Source organism: Ciconia boyciana, chromosome 2 (genome assembly GCF_034638445.1).
Source record: "Ciconia boyciana chromosome 2, ASM3463844v1, whole genome shotgun sequence".
NCBI classification, from domain to species: Eukaryota; Metazoa; Chordata; class Aves; order Ciconiiformes; family Ciconiidae; genus Ciconia; species Ciconia boyciana.
The window spans coordinates 68,513,859-68,530,176 of record NC_132935.1 but is presented as its reverse complement, the minus strand read 5'-3'; the positions used below and the strand labels follow the sequence as shown (position 1 = coordinate 68,530,176).

The 16,318-nt window shown below is 42.2% G+C and overlaps 1 protein-coding gene across 1 annotated transcript in view; it reads left to right on the top strand.

Annotated features, from left to right (window-relative positions):
• GABBR2 (gamma-aminobutyric acid type B receptor subunit 2) overlaps positions 1-14,229 on the top strand; it is a 491,815-nt gene extending 477,586 nt beyond the window's left edge. The window contains exons 18-19 of the mRNA XM_072851328.1: positions 6,740-6,857; positions 14,064-14,229. Of these exons, the coding sequence (XP_072707429.1) occupies positions 6,740-6,857; positions 14,064-14,229 (284 nt within the window). The remainder of the gene's footprint in view (positions 1-6,739; positions 6,858-14,063) is intronic.
• Positions 14,230-16,318: the final 2,089 nt, after the last annotated feature.

Below are 16,318 nucleotides of genomic sequence, written 5' to 3'. Positions count from 1 at the left end.
TGCAGATGTGAACAGACATCACTTAAATGGTACTTAAAAAAATTCTGGCCCTTACGGCTACAGGAAAGCTAACTCTGACTGACATAACTATGCTTTCTGTAGCTATGTATTTCATGTAACTTTCTGTAAATGAAAGTACAGAACCTTGAAATTATGCGTCCCTGATGGTACTTGAGCTTTGGAATTGTAAATATTTGACCTCGAAGTGACCATGTCTCTCGCCTCCACTGTGCAACTGGGGAAGCCAGTCCGACGTTGTTTTTAAGGTGATGACAAGGTTTGTGCCTACCTTGGACCTTGTAAAAAATGTGAGCTGAGAGAGGGAGTAGGACAGTGAAGAGAGATGCTAAAAATAGCAGCTGACTTGGAGCTAAAAATCATAGCAGATCATTTGCCACATTTGCATTCTGGACATGGCTGAATCTTATGTCAATCTTCTTTATAAAATACCTTGCTGTTCTGAAGGAGTTCCCACAGAGAATGCAATGTAGTGTATCCCCATTGCTATTGCTTATACAAATTCAGGGCACTGCACTTCAGAGAACAGACAATAACACAGGACTTATGCAATGCATCTCGAACAAGTCCTAATCAAACTTTAATGTCATCGTACACTTCAGTAGGTTTCTGATCTGTAAAAATTGTCCAGAGTTAAAATTCCTAACTCCTATAGCCAAGTGCCAAAGGAGGTTATTTGATTCTTCCCTTCCTTCCCCACCACTCTCATTTACATCAAGTATGGATTTAGGACACAAAAGTTAAATTACTTTAGCCAAAATAGATAGACACAGCTGTGCACTCCCATAACTGCCTGACCTCAGGCAAAGTTTCATAACTTCGGAGTCCCTGGTTAGTTATTAACAGCAACAGCTCCTGGTGTATCCCAGGAGCTCTTTGCTGGCATGGGGACTCCTTCTTTACAGCACATTTCAATTCAGTACGTCTCATTTAAAGAGAGATATTATCCAAGACACTCATCTCTTGTCCACAAATGCATAATGTCCCTGAGACATCGACAGCAATTGGCTATGTAAGAAAAGCAATTAGAAAATGTGGTTTGTAGTTTATGGTTTGATTGCTTTTTTTTAAGGCAGGCTTTTGTCTGCATGGCTAGATAGCTTTGTGTGGTCAAGCAGTTCTCCATGTGCTCATGGACCGCAGCTCTGGGACCTCAAATGGCTTTTCCAGTTGAATTTAAAAGGGCATCCCCTTAACTTCATTTGATACATCCCTCTAATGATTTTGAGCCACTGTGTCTGCTAGCGAGCTCGGCTCTGTGCACAGCACAACGTTAGCTTCTCCCCCGGCTTGCTGTTTGCAGGATCTGGTCACCTTGCTGGAGCAGCAGAGCTGCGTTACAGCCTGGGTTTGAGGCAGGGACGGGCTGCGGCTGAGACCCACGCCTGGCTCGGGCAGTTCCTGTAACTGGCTGTGCCGTTCTGCAAAGAGAGCCAAGCTTGGAGACACAGCTCAGTTTTCCAGGCTGGCATTTGGAAAAAGGAGGACAAATGCCTGTAACTGTGATGCTGTGTAAAGAGGAAGGTTGTGCCACACAGCTCCAGGGAAGAAATACCCTGGCACAGGCACAAACCAGAGCTTCCCGAAAGGGCTCCCTGCACCCATGTAGCCGGTGTGCCAGAAACAGGAGAAACTTCATGAAGGTAGAAGTTATTTCTACTGTGCAAGTTCCTGCAGAGGTAAAGTTACTGAGGACAAAAATACAGAGGGAAGATACTATGTGGTTTGGGGAGGCTGGATAATTTGCTACGCTTGGAACCTTACTATCTTACTCGATTTGACTTCTATTTGACATTTTATTACATGAAATTGTTTCTACATGAATGATTCATAGATAGCAAGAGTTTCATATAAAGCCAAGCGCAGAAGAAACCCTGCAGAAGAATCTCCATTTATTTCTACCTTTGCCAGTACATTTCTGTGTAGCGTATTAGGACAATTAATGAATGACGGCCATCCTGTGGAAAGTACATAAGAAGCAAGAGACAGCCTTGCAATAGTCCCCACTTATGAAGAAACCCTTTTTGCAAGTTCTCTCTCTGCAGGTACCCTTTCTTGCTCAGAAAGCCTTTTCTGTTTTGAGCCAGAAAACAGTCTTTACTCATTGCTGTAAATGGACTGGGAGCATTCATTTGCATGTCAGATATGCCTACATACTGTCAGTTGTCACCCCACTCCAATGTTTCCTAGTGTTAGTTTTTCCCCGTGTAAAAGCAGCTCAAAGAAAAACAGATTTCAAAGGCATGTTGCTCGTAAATGCGAAACAAAACAGAGTTCATCTGTGACAGAGGGGAGAAATATTACTTCTATGAAGTCAGTGTGATTCAAGCATTAAGCTTGAGATTGAAACCACAGATTCAAAGGAAAGGCTTTCAGAAATAACTCCTTTAAAGGAATGCTGTTTTAAAGAAAGGATATAGTTCATTATATCCCTTGTATATAGAGATATATAGAGACATGTATACTAGTTTCTATGAAGCCTAGCAAATGGATTCCAATCCTGAAATGGGAGCTTGTTTCTATTTCAACAAGGAGACCAAACTGCAAGAGGTTCAGTGCCCGCCCTTCCTTGAACAGACATAAATCTGTAGTAAAGGGAGTTTCTTCTGACTTAAAGTAGTATAAATCAGAGGAGAATCTTGCTGGGTTTTCTCTTTAAAAAATCTTCCTTTCAAAACATAACTATCAGAAGTCATGATTTAGACTGCCTGGTGCTGTTTGCTTAGTTCAGGAGAACTTTTTCTGATACACCCAGCAGATGATGTGATTATTTTAATTTTTCCTTTTGTTTTACTTTCTTTTCATCCTATTCACATGAAAAGCAGAAACTGGCTAGTCATGTTTCACAGTCCAAACAACAGAACTGTGAAAAATTACAGTAGATTTTAAAAATTTACCTCTAGCTTTAAAGTTTCCAGACTTCTTTAGTAAATCAGAAAGATTATCTCTGCCAGCTCTTATAAGTCATCATTAAACCACACTTGCTTCTTTGTGGAGCATAAAATATGCTTTCTAGCAAAGAGAAAGCAACAGTGGAATTGAAAGATGTGGGGTGAAGAGCTGTTCTGCCATCTAGTTGTAAGCCATCGGAGGAATATTGCCACTAAAGCGTAATGATGAAGATGTTCAATAAAGCTGCAGCGTACAAATGACAAAAACCCAAGCTTCTAGTTCAAGAAGCACAGTTTCTAAAAGCTTGTCAGAAATTGCAGCAGTGGCAGTCACCTGGTGTTTTCTGCCTGCAGCTGAACTGGAGTCGTTAAAATGCACGGCGTGTTTAAGCCAGCCCAGGTAATTTTGACAGCACCACGTTGCAGAGTGATGATACGTACGGCAGGTCTGAAGCGAGTGTCACCCTGGCAGAGGGAGAGGCGAGCAGCTGGGAGCAGCGACCTCCTCGCTGAGCCTCTCCGCAGCCAGCATTGGGTGTGCTCCTGCAGCTCAGAGCTTTGTAATTGGAAGCCGTTTCTCTGCTGCAGGTAGGCAAAGGTCCTGAGCTAAAGCCTTCTGGCTCTCACCAACAACTGGCAGCGGGTTTTGTTTTCTAATGAACCCATCAGTGCGTGCTGCGCGAGGCCCTTGAGATCTACTTTTTCCATTAAAAATAGATCTTTTTTCCCAACGGTTTTCTGAAGGGAAAGTGCTCGGGCATCACTTATCCAGACTTCTGAGTTCCAGTTTGAGGTCTACGAAGGTGAAAATTACTTAGAAAGTGCTTCTGGCTAATGTAAATTCAATTTTGAAGGTAGTTAGATCATCCCAGTGCAACTTATTCACTAGCATCTGCAGTGGCAGACAGTACTCTGAGAATGAAGGGCACTCTTCAAGTGGCATACTTAATGGACAGAGGAAGATGGGGGAGTACTAAAAGCAGTACTAAAAGCACTTTCCAGGGGAAACTGGGAACTCAAATGTTTACCGTTACCCTTAATATATTTTCTTTCAGTTGTTCACATATATAAAATCAGTTTCCTCCATCCTTAAGTTTTTAAACTTTTGCATATGGTAAGAGTGTTTTTTCTTTAAGCTCCAGCTCCTGGAAGCATATGACTAAGTGAGAATCTTGCTCTTCATTATTTAAATGAAAGGTAAATGAAAAAAAAAAAAAAGAAAAAAGAAAGATATTCTAGTTTCCATAGCTGCAGAATAAAAGTCTAACAACTTCTCTCCCAAAAAGCTGAACAAATTACAATTACTCAACTTTTTTGTATTTTGAAAGAAGCAAAGGAAAAGGAAAAAAATCTCAGTATTTTAGCAGTTTTATGTGGATTTTGTCTGTATTTTATACACATACATTAAAACTTGTATATGGTAACCTTGTATACAGAAATTTATGCAGTGTATTAAGGGAGAGTCATCTGCAAGAGTGGTGGAAAAGGGTCGATTAAGAATAACACACAGTGATATATGGGCAGTTGGTGTTGAGGGGTGAGTAGGCAGAGAATATATGATTTCTGCTCTACTTTAAATGAAATCCCCCACCTTTTTGACAGGGACCACCTCCTTCTCTCTCTCTCTCTCTCATTTTCTCTCACAGCACAACTGAAAGCATAAGAAACCCCTTTAGGGGCATACAACACAGATTAATATATGAAATCACATACTCCCAAAGCCCAACAGTTGCATATTCCAATCATTTTGATGAAGAATTGTATCTTCAGTAGCTTTGTAAAAGGTTAAATTGCTTATATTGGCCAAAGGAGTTGGAACCCTAAAATAGTTAAATAATAGACCTTTTCCATCCCTAATTACAAGGATTACTCAAATTTTAACTCTGGTCTATATCATAAAGTCAGCAGTTTTCATTGTCAGCTTAGATCAGCTCAGGATTGAATGTTGGTTTTAATCATGGAAGTAAAAAGTGTTCTTTTCTACGTGTCTGTTTATAGACATCACAAGGGTTTTATGCAAATGTCAAGCTCAATATACATAGAAATGCGATATATGGAAAATAAAAACTGAACTCTTGTGACAGCAAATGCCACACCAGCAAACTTCAGGCTGCCCTGAGATGATAGACTTCATTACTTATCTTAGCCACTGTCAGATTTGACTCTTTGCTGTCCTCCCTTCACATGTAAACCATCATCGAATCCTGTCATATCTTCCTTTTAAGCACTCTTCTTGCTACAGCTGAACTCCTTAGCTCTCTTTTACTGACACTTTCTTGCCCCAACAGAAGCAGCTTCATGTGTTCTGGTCGCCTCCTTTCTCACCCAGACCCTTGTCTTCCATGCAACATAAGTGAAAAATCTTCTGTCCTGTTCTTCTGAGCTGTCGCGATCCCCTTGTCTGCACATTTTTGCATCCTCACCTATTCACTTCTTTCCAAGTTCCTTGTTAGATTTTTCACAGCAGAAAGTGAATGCTACAAAATAATGCCAGGGATGACCATGCTGGAAGGGCAATTATACATATTGGAGTTTGCCCTCAAAACATTCCTGTTTCTGCTTCCAGCTTCTTTCCTCACTCTTTATTTCTGCTGCTTGTTTTGTCCCACCAGTGCTCATCGATAACATATGTATTCCTAGCACGCTGGGACCTGAGCATTATTTGGGGCTGCTGAGCATTAGTAGAACAGAAAAGCAGCTTAAGCCTTCAATACACACTGGGTTTTTCATGCTATTTTCATTTTCTCTTCACTGTTTTCCTGCTTTTCCCCCCTCATACCCATTTTTACATTCAAATCCTCCAGTGTCCTTTTCAGGAATTTACCTTCGAGTCCTCTTCCATGCTGCCTTAATGCCTGCAGCAATCACTGTTTCTCTGTGTATGTGGCAAACAACTGCCAGTGATGGATTTGGAGCTGCTCTGTAATTATTTATGAAAACTGTGCACTGTCCTCATTACTCAGATGTTTTCCATGTGACTTTATTTGGCTTAACACAGCAGGAGACTTTGAAAAAGCAAGCAGGAACAGAAAGGATCCCCGGCAAAGACAGTCTTCTTAAAATGGCTGTTCGTCCACGTTTCTCAGGGGAACCAATGCCACAGGCTTCAGCACAGCTAGCCAGGGACTCCCGGGACTCCCAGGGGAATCAAGTGAAGCTACCTATGGGGAAAATTATGACCTTCTATGTTACTACTCTGCAGAAAAGAGAAAGGCAGGAGAAAGCTTAATGAAATCATTAGCTGTCCTTCTTGCAGACAGCCTATGGGCCAGTGCAACTGATATGAATCATATTCCCGTGCTGAATGATAGCAGATAGTTAAATGACGGCACTTAATCGCTTATGTGATTGCAAGAGTACCAAGGTTTTATACATCAATGAGATTATAGTTTCTCTAGGAAAAGACTTGAATTAGAGGTTTTTTTCAGATGAAAAGGTAACAATTTTTGAGTGCAAGATAATATGATGGTGCAGTTACATTAATTTTTTACACAGCCTAAGACTAGATGAGAGAGCATGATAGGGCTACACAGAGGTGGGCAACAAGCTTTGGTTTGTGGGGGGTTTTTTTAAAGGTGGGGGGAAGCAAAGGAAGGACAAAAGCGGTTTTGTCCCTTTTCTGTTTCTTCATGGTAGTTCCTATGAAGGAGTACATCATCGAAAGCATAAGAGTACCAGAGATTTACAGGGAAACCTGAGACTGTATTGGAATATAGGCGGAAAGAGTTTACTTTGTGGCATTATGAACATCTGGGAAATTTTAAAATGAAACAGTTTAAAAATGGTCACTTGGTCACAGTAAAGTAACATTGAATGTGTTGTCCATCCAGATGGTGAGAAAGCCATTTTGAAAAATCACCTTGATCAAAATCCACCAGCACAATGGGGCTCATCAGACCCTTCCAGAACAAGCAAAGATCCTATAGAAGACATCAACTCTCCAGAACAGTAAGTACACACCATTACATACTGGCACAGAAAGAAGCACCCCTTGCTCTCTCGGGTATGCATGTTCTTGGGCGCGCACGCTGTCTGCTGTTTTAGCCACACCAGCTGCCTTGTTGATAAGATATTAATTTAAATTATTACACTTCATCAAAACCCATATTTCTCTTTAATGCATTTTTATGGGAAGACCTTCACTGTAAACCCTTTCAGCCAGTCCCAGCTAGAGAAAGAGCCTGGACCATCAGCAACAGAAGATGTGAATGGCACCTCCTGAAGCACCAGTGGGCAGCAACGTTGTCCTGTGCTGCCTCCCTGCCGCCAGCTCACCATCCCCACCAAATTTAGAGGGTATCAGGGGCACTAGATCCTAAGAAGCCCCAAAGGCAAACTAACACACTTCTTTTCTCTTGCCAGAAACAGCCATAACATGATGTCCAAAGTTTCTGTAGAGAGTTACAGGACAAGCTGTGCACATCCACCAATGTATATTAAGGAGAGAAGAGGATGTACATATGTGCACACACGTGTTATGACTACTGTCAAAAATCCAAGTCCTTCCATACACCAGCCAGAGGGGTTCATGGTGTACAGATCCATTTTGTTCTCTTTCGATCTTAAGCTAGCAGAGAAATAAAAACACTCTAAGGGCTTTTCAACGTTGCCATAGCAGCTGGACCTGAGTTTTGGCATAGGAAAGCCTGCACCAAGTAGTTTCCCTTAGAAACAATGCTGCGGCTACACGGAGAGCAAGGCGCAAAGCACTTGCTAGATTCATGGAGGGGAGAGAGCCTCATGGTATCAGCTTTTCTCTCCAGGAACCTATACAATAAACTCAGGTACTACCCTCTACCAGCTCAGCAGGGCCTGCCGTGGGCCAGAGCTCAGGGAAGCACCGTGCTCGTTTGTCCCTGGATCAGCCGTTTCCCCACGGCAGCCTAGTTACACGGGCACCACTTCATCATCGGGATCTGAGCTAATAGCTGTCAGACTCCTGTTTTGTACACAGGCAACTTAAAAGCTTATTTAAAAACAGAATAAATTAAACAAATTACTAGACTGAGTCACATGTTACATCAGCAACAGCAAACCTGATTTCAGATAGCAGTTACTGCCTTGTACTACCTGGTGCAGGAAAACACGTGGATGTCTAACACTGTCCTTGCACTCAAAAAAAACCCCAACCCAAACCTGCACAGGAGCTAATCCACACACACACACGCACGCACACGTATGCACCAAAAAAAGCCCCCAGTAGCTGAAATATCTGGTTATTTGACAAAAGCAGGGCTCTTGCTGAGAAAGCTCTCGTGACTTTATGGGGTCAGCAGAGTGCTTTAATGCATAGCTATTAGAGGTCTGTCTTTTTTCCAGCACCATTTGTCAGAAATAAAGTAGTGTGAATGCAGCCTCATCCACACGTGGCCCCCTTACATTAAGAGAGATGCTAAGAAAAACACAGACACTCAGATAATCCAGTTGTCCCGATACAAATTTAATACAGAAAAAGAAGAAAAACATTTGGTGATGACAGAACCTCCTCTAGGCTAGTGGTAACTGATAAGAAGACTGAGATTTCCTAAAGGTCTTAAAGAGCAGGACAGTACAAATCTGAACAGTCACTGACATTTATGGAAAGCAATTAATATAGTCCTGCTAAATCAAAACAGTGTCATTCAGCACTTGCACAGCTGTGACTGTGCCAGGTCCAAAGGTCAATGTCTCCCTTGAGGATGTGTTGGCAGTTTGGGTACCAGAGCCACACCACCCAGGCACAGTGGACCTGCCAGAGAGAAGTGTAGCTGTCTTCAGGACTAGGGTTTTGTGATTCCCTCTCTTTGACAAGACATTGCCTCGTTCCAAACTTTGTGCTCTTTAAGAATATCCTTTTGCACACATGGGCTTTTTTTCCAACTTGTCTGGCAGCACTTCTGGCCTTCCATGGTTATTAAATACATCATTTTTGTCAAAAATTAAAAAAGAGTTAAAGACAAGCTGTAGTTTGTGCCTTCTCTTTCTCATTTCACTGCATACATAGGGCATCTGATAGAGAGGTAGTCACACAGTCTGCTGAACCTCTTTCTTATTCAAGAACACAAATCTCAAGGATGTTAGTCTGAAAGAGTTTCCTCTTTGCCACAAACCTATGAAATGAGGACATTAAGATAATAATTTGCCTGCAGAAATGTTAATTCTTTAATGGCTATAGCAAAAAGAAGCATCCCAGCTTCCTGTTACTGACAGCACTCAGGAGAGCTGACATCTTCCAGTATGAAAGTTCTTGTAGAGTGCAGAAAAGAGTTTGATTGGGGATTTTTTTTTCATTCTTTCTTACCACTAAAGCTACATTTGACTAACTGCAGGTGTGATCTCTTATTCTACAGTTGTGTCCAAAGTGAAGGCACAGCAGTACGCATGCACTGCAGGCTCAGTAGTGCAGGAAGTTGTTTCACATTTGTTGATGGGGTGATGTTTATATCATCTCAATCAGATTGTGAAAAACACTTGTTTTGTGCTTGGCTCATATTTAGAACTCTGCACCTAAGGAAAATGCAGTCTGTATGACTGTAAAGCAGCCTTAGAGCATGAATATAGATGATTCACAGTTCCCTTTGTCTCTTAGTCCCTTTCCTGCTGGGCAGGACCCAGTAGGTTACCCATAGCACCATGTAAAATTTGCCATACCCAGTCAGACCATCAGACACAAGCAGCAAAAAGTGGGTGCAGGCTCCTTTCTCTCCTGTTCACACTGGCTACACAGTGTAAATTAACGCTTCCTATAGTAGGCAAAGCAGTGCTGGTGCACAGGCTCAAGCCCTGCACTTTGATTTTCCGTGGTGCTTATTAGCATACTCCCTAGCACAGTTGTTTCAACATGTGCTCTCCCGGCTAATACTCAGGCACAATCCGGTATTTGGAAACCCTGTTTGGGGGGAGCTTAGCTGCATGGATGGAAGCTGCACCATGCCAGTTCATCTCAGGTCCAGAGAGCAGTCTGAACCAGTTTAGAATAGATATAATAGTTAATTTCCCAGTAGGCCGGGATGTCTCTCACGCAAAGTCAACTCTTTCCTGCTGGGCAGTCCTACTTACTTATCTAAAGATCTCATCAGTCAGCTTATCTGCACGATAGCTACACAAATACATTCAACGGAATATCTTCCGTGACCCTTAAAGACATTCTTCTGTGCACCTTCATTCCTGCACGTTGTCCCATCTCATCAGTGACCTACATTCGGTGAATTAGTTTTTGGCACCATTAAAATTTATACTGTTCTCATTCTAACAGCAACAATATGTAACAGTCTTCCAGATCTCTGAGTAAAGGTTTCTCTGAGTAATAGATTTCTGCAGGACCCCACTAAAACCTGCCATTTTGATAGACTATTTCCTAGATGTTGTCATTTTTGTAACCTTCAAAGCAGCTAATCGCTGTGTAACCTTTATAATAGAAACCACCTTGATTTTTTTTGAGCTAAAGCTCTGCTATTAGCAGCGTTTAAAAGATAGTCAAATACCCTGCTGGAGCCAGTTATGTCAATTTTAGTAACCAAGAATTCACATCAAAAAAGTTGGTTATGACTGGATTATTGCATTACAGCCATATGCCTCGGCATGAACATGTTACTCTGTTTCTTCACTGACAGTGGTTCATATTAGTGTATCTATGACCCTACTCAAATCTGTCATGAAAATAAGGTGGATTTAGAATGGTTAGTTTACTTGATAGTACAACATTTGGTTTTATTGTAGTCTTTTAGAACTTCTCCAGCCTCCCAGCAGTTGCTAAAAATCAACATTAATGGGCTGAAGAATCGACTGAAATGATCCCTGAATGCTTAGACAGAGTTTACACACTCCTGCAGATCTTCAGATGTTTGACTGTAGCAGCAGTTGTTTGAATCCCCCCCACTTATCAATGGATCTCATCAGTGGTTTTCTATAGCAGAACCAAAATATTTTTCAAATGCCTCTGCTCCCTTTGTAGCATTGTGCATTCCCATGTGCATTGCATTGTGTTCCTATGTGCACTGACATTGGAAGTCAAGCTTTTACTTGATTTTATTTATCCCTAGTAAATGGCATTGTTATACAGAGCTGAGGATATATGCCCTATTCTAACATACTACCCTGAGGAGTGGCTGCTCTGTGTGTGGCACCACCTTTCCTTTCCATCTCCTTCAGTGGTTTTCTCTGATTCTATGAGTCTAAAACCACTAGTACTAACCATTCCCTCCCCAACATACTTGACCATATATATGCTTTGACATAACTATATTGTATGGACAACTCGAAACAAATTCATAGTATCACAGAATCGTAGAATGCTTTGGGTTAGAAGGGACCTTTAAAGGTCAGCTAGTCCAATCACCCTGCAATAAGCAGGGACATCTTCAACTAGATCAGGTTGCCCAGAGCCCTGTCCAACCTGACCTTCAGTGTTTCCAGGGACGGGGCATCTACCACCTCTCTGGGCAACCTGTGCCAGTGTTTCACCACCCTCATCATAAAAAATGTCTTCCTTATACCAAGTCTAATTCTACCCTCTTTTAGTTTAAAACTGTTACCCTTTGTCCTATCATTACAGGCCCTGCTAAAAAGTTTGTCCCCATCTTTCTTATAAGCCCCCTTTAAGTACTGGAAGGCTGCTATAAGGTCCCCCTGGAGCTTTCTCTTCTCCAGGCTGAACAACCCCAACTCTCAGCCTTTCCTCATAGGAAAGGCTGACCATTTTTGTGGCCCTCCTCTGGACCCGCTCCAACAGCTCCATGTCCTACTTGTGCTGAGGGCCGCAGAGCTGGACGCAGTACTGCAGGTGGGGTCTCACCAGAGCAGAGTAGAGGGGCAGAATCACCTCCCTCGAGCTGCTGGCCACGCTTCTTTTGATGCAGCCCAGGGTACGGTTGGCTTTCTGGGCTGTGAGGACACACTGCCAGCTCATGTCCAGCTTTTCATCCACCAGTACCCCTGAGTCCTTCTTGGCAGGGCTGCTCTCCATCCCTTCATCCCCCAGCCTGTATTGATACTGGAGGTTGCCCCAAAAGCATTGGCAAAATGTGGCAGGGGTAGGGGAAAGGAAAAACCACTGATATTGGAGGAAAAAAAACCTACAAAGAGTGAGGCATGGTACAAGATTTACTTTTGCTTAAGGAGTAAATAGCAGTTTTGTTTGGATTTTGTTACTTTTTTTGTTTTGTTTTGTTTTTCCCCTAAGAGTTTTGCCTAAACTCTTCATTGTGAGTGAGTCTCCAGGCTACAGTCCTCCGCCCCAATTCCAGGAACCAAGTTTTCAAATGAAAGTAAACTTTAAGTACAGTTAAAGCAAAATTTGCCACCCACTGCAGCCACCGTTGGCATAGCCAAATAAACATGCTTTGTCCATGGTATGGCTAACACTTAAATGGGTGAAAAAAAATCCCATTCACTTGATTATGCAACTGGATTCTCTTGGAATAGCTTCAAAAAGCTCTTTAATGAGAAGTCTGTAACAGTTGAACAAAGTAAGCATTTCCACTGGTGGGAAAATAAGCACGGGCAATTCTGTGTTTGACCCTGCAACGAGAGACAGAATGACAATCCGCAGCATCAGGCTCATAAGGATTCAGCGCATGGAGGCAGTGAGCCATGCCACCTCTACACTCCTTGGGAACGAGGCATGATTTCATTGATAGCACCAGAAAGAGTGAGGCACAGTAGCAAAATAACAATGAATGGATTTTGTTTAGTCCCAGGAATGCATTGCCAGCACTACAATGATCAACACTGTGGATTAATATTGCATCAAACTTTTAAAGGGAGTTGGGGGGGTGGGGAATGAGAAAGAGTTTCCTGGCTAGGCAGACTACAACTATTTCCACCACATCTCTGTATAAACTTAGTTTGTAGTGAAGAAAGTAAAGAGAAGCAGCATTACATTTCTTTCTGTTTGAATTTGAAAGCTATACTGCTTGGTTCCCAAGCAGTGCAATGGATGCCTTGGTAGCTGTCTCCACTTCTTAATACAAAGCAAAAAAGAAATGAAATGTTGTTTGAATCAGAAAGGCCGTCCAAAGGCAAGCTTTCAAACATACACTTCTTATAAAGGCCTGTCTATACACAGTCATTATATCAGATAACAGGGAAATATAAATTTAAAACTCTATTGTACTGATACAATGCTTTATATGGGCATTTTTTCTTCTGGAATCAAAAAGCCGGTCTTCGGTTCAACTCTGTCACTTTGACACCTGTCTTCTCTTTAAAAAGTCCCTCTGTTTCAAGAGTGAATGTCTCCAAATGCAGAAGCAATCCTGGTATGATAACATCATAATCATTGAAAACCTCAACTGGATTTTGATTTTATATAAGGTGCCAGTATATCCACAGCATGGGGGTAGCAGAGCCTATGTCCCATGGCAGCATTCTCCATGGAGAGGGTTTAGTTGGGCTATCTTTGAGAACAGTTTAGTGTCCCTTTCAAAAAACAAATGAACGAACCAAAACAAAGCCCTACCAGTTATGATGATGTCAACCTGCTTGGAAAATTGGATACAGGATGTTGGGTTCCTAAGTACTGAATTTTGGTGTAGGTGGTAGGTTAGGCTGCTTTTAGTGCCACCTCCTCAGTCCCACGGCACTGACTGTGGGAACTTGACAGCATTCAGCACCTCAAAAGCACAGACCTAAACTGCAAAGAGGTCTGAATTCCCTCCCTCCCTCCATGCACCTGTGTTTGCCTTAGCTGGAGTTGCAAAAATGCCATCCTTAATTCTAACATCCTTGTGCTAAGTGATGCATGCCTTAAAACTCAGCCTGTGACCTCGTGCATGTCTATGCAGTTAGCTGGGGCTCTGCATGCAATAGATCACTTTGCAAGGGGCGGGGGGCTGCTAAGCCATATGCCCTCACTGCACACTTAACTTTTTCTGATATCAGCAGTCTAACAATTACTCTGAAAGTGCCTGGGAGTTTCAGAAGGTTGTGGGATGCTGAGAACACACTCTTAGATTCCTTTGTCATGTCTAGCCTGTCAGAAAAATTCCCCAAGGGGAAGTAACACCGCAGTGGCATAGCTCAACAGCAGCGAGTGTAATGCTCTTGGCATTAACCCCCTCTACCACGGCAGCAGGCACAGAAAATATCCTTGCCGCAACCTGCAAACATATCAAGCACGTAGCGTATTACATTTTCCTCTTGGCTAACGCTCCTCTCTCTCTGTCTCTCTCGCAGCATACAGCGTCGGCTGTCTTTGCAGCTGCCCATACTTCATCATGCCTACTTGCCATCCATAGGAGGAGTTGATGCTAGCTGTGCCAGCCCATGCGTAAGCCCCAGTGCCAGTCCTCGGCACAGACACGTGCCACCCTCCTTCCGAGTAATGGTTTCGGGGCTGTAGGAAAGGGAGATCAGTGCTTCCTGAACTGCTTTTAAGTACTCAATGACTGGACTAAACATCTGACCTAGAACTCTGCTACAAACATATAACATTGGCTCTTACCACAGAGGAACTACTGCTGAGGCCGTCATCACAGGAGTGCCCGTGTAACTCATGTGGGAAGGCAAAGGAGAAGGACACAAGGAGTTTGATCTGTAGCCTTATTCATGGAGTTTTTATTTCTTCACATAGAAGTCACTGAAAAACGTTTCTTCCCAAATTTCTACTAGCAACAAGGAGGCTGGGAAATATGGATCTTGCAAAAAAGACACTAGGAAAAAAAACTCAAATGTCACTGAGCTTTATGTGGCTGCTGAGAACATGCAATTCTATACTGTATCCATGTAAGGAGAATACAATGGTTGAGCTATACCATATTTATTGAAATAGATACACTCATTTTTACAAGAGTTGTGTTAAATTGCTGGAAACATTCTGCACTGGTTAGTCTTGCTTGTTTTCACTTCAGGGATGATGTTCAATAGGAAAGGAGGATTGTGAGAAATGATTCCTCGGGTGTCATTGAGACTCTGCAGTGCTGTGAGCAGGGTCACCTCTAACTTGCAGCTGTACGTGAAACCCAAGCAGAGGCTGAAGCTCCAGCTCCGAGTTGTCACCAGCTGGAGAGCTGCTGGTTGGAAGCGGAGCACTTCACCCTTCTCCAGGGATGATGGTAGTGACTGCTGACCATCTGCAGCTTCATTTTAGCAAAGTTTCTGCACCTATTTCAGAATAAACACCACCAACCATAAGGTACTAAACTGTCTGGAAAAGTCCTAGTGCTGATAGCTCAAGAAGCTGAGGACGGATGAGTAGTAAAGTCTTAATGTCACAGGATGGATTGTTTTTCATAGTTTGTTTGAATTATGTCACACATAATTACAGTAAAATTAATTTAGTGGACTTGGGGGGAGGGGTTAGGGCACAGCACTTTGCTGCTGCAGGCAAAGCCTGCAGAGCACATAGATGTGAATATACACCGTTTGCTTTGTACCTGCCTGTGGGACAGTTGTAGCGGATAATAGAGAGGACAAATCAAATTTACCAATAGAATATTTTATCTGAATCCTAAAAGGACTGTGAAAAAACCAACAGTTTTTATACTTTAGCTCCATCCCCTGGACCGAAGTAATTAGGAGGAACGATAGTGGCATACTGTCTGGACCAGCTCTGGAGCCAAAGCCTCAGGCACAGCTGAGACACACATGCAGCTTCTTTTTCCAAGGGACTGGAAATGTGGCATCTCACTGCCAGGGCTGTTTGTGAAGAGTAGAGGGGGGGGAAACACATGAAGCACCCACTGGGCTCTCAGTTTTCTTTGACCAACGCCTGTGCACCTCAGACCAAACCTTTGGAATGACGTTTCTACAAAGGGTTACAAATCAGCAATGACTGAAGCACAGCTGAAGAGATTCATTAGCTGAGGGACTTAACCGCAGCTTTGACAAGCTAGCATAAATCTCCATTAAAAATAAAACACACCTCATAGTGGCCAAAACCAACATGAATATGTATCTGAATCTTACAATCAGGAGCATCACAAAATATTTCACTTGGCACATACAGTAAGAGAGGTTATGGAAATATCTGTAGCTTTTAGAACAAAACCATGTAAGTATAAACACAGATAAAATAGAACTCATTACTCTGTTTAAGCACTAAACACTGACGTTGTCACTCAATGTGTGTTGACAGTATTCTCTTGCTTTATTAATATCATCAGGGCCTGGTTTATTTTAAAAGGAATGTTAATTTTTAAAAAGAGAAAATTACAATATTGTATATAATGTATACACAAAGATCTCTGTAGAAATATTATTCCAACTTAGCAGGAAAAAAAATTCAGAAGTATCGGACCATTGGAGGTGAGTGTGTGTGTGTGTCTGTAACTTTGTGAATACTGACTGTGTGACGTTTATTAGGTTTAAACCATGCAGTACATTCTTTGTCTCAATGATACTGTAGTTTCTCCCATAACATTTTTTTTTTACTTTACTGCAGATAACAAGACCAACCAAGTGAATATAGCTATTTAATGTTTCTGTTCTTT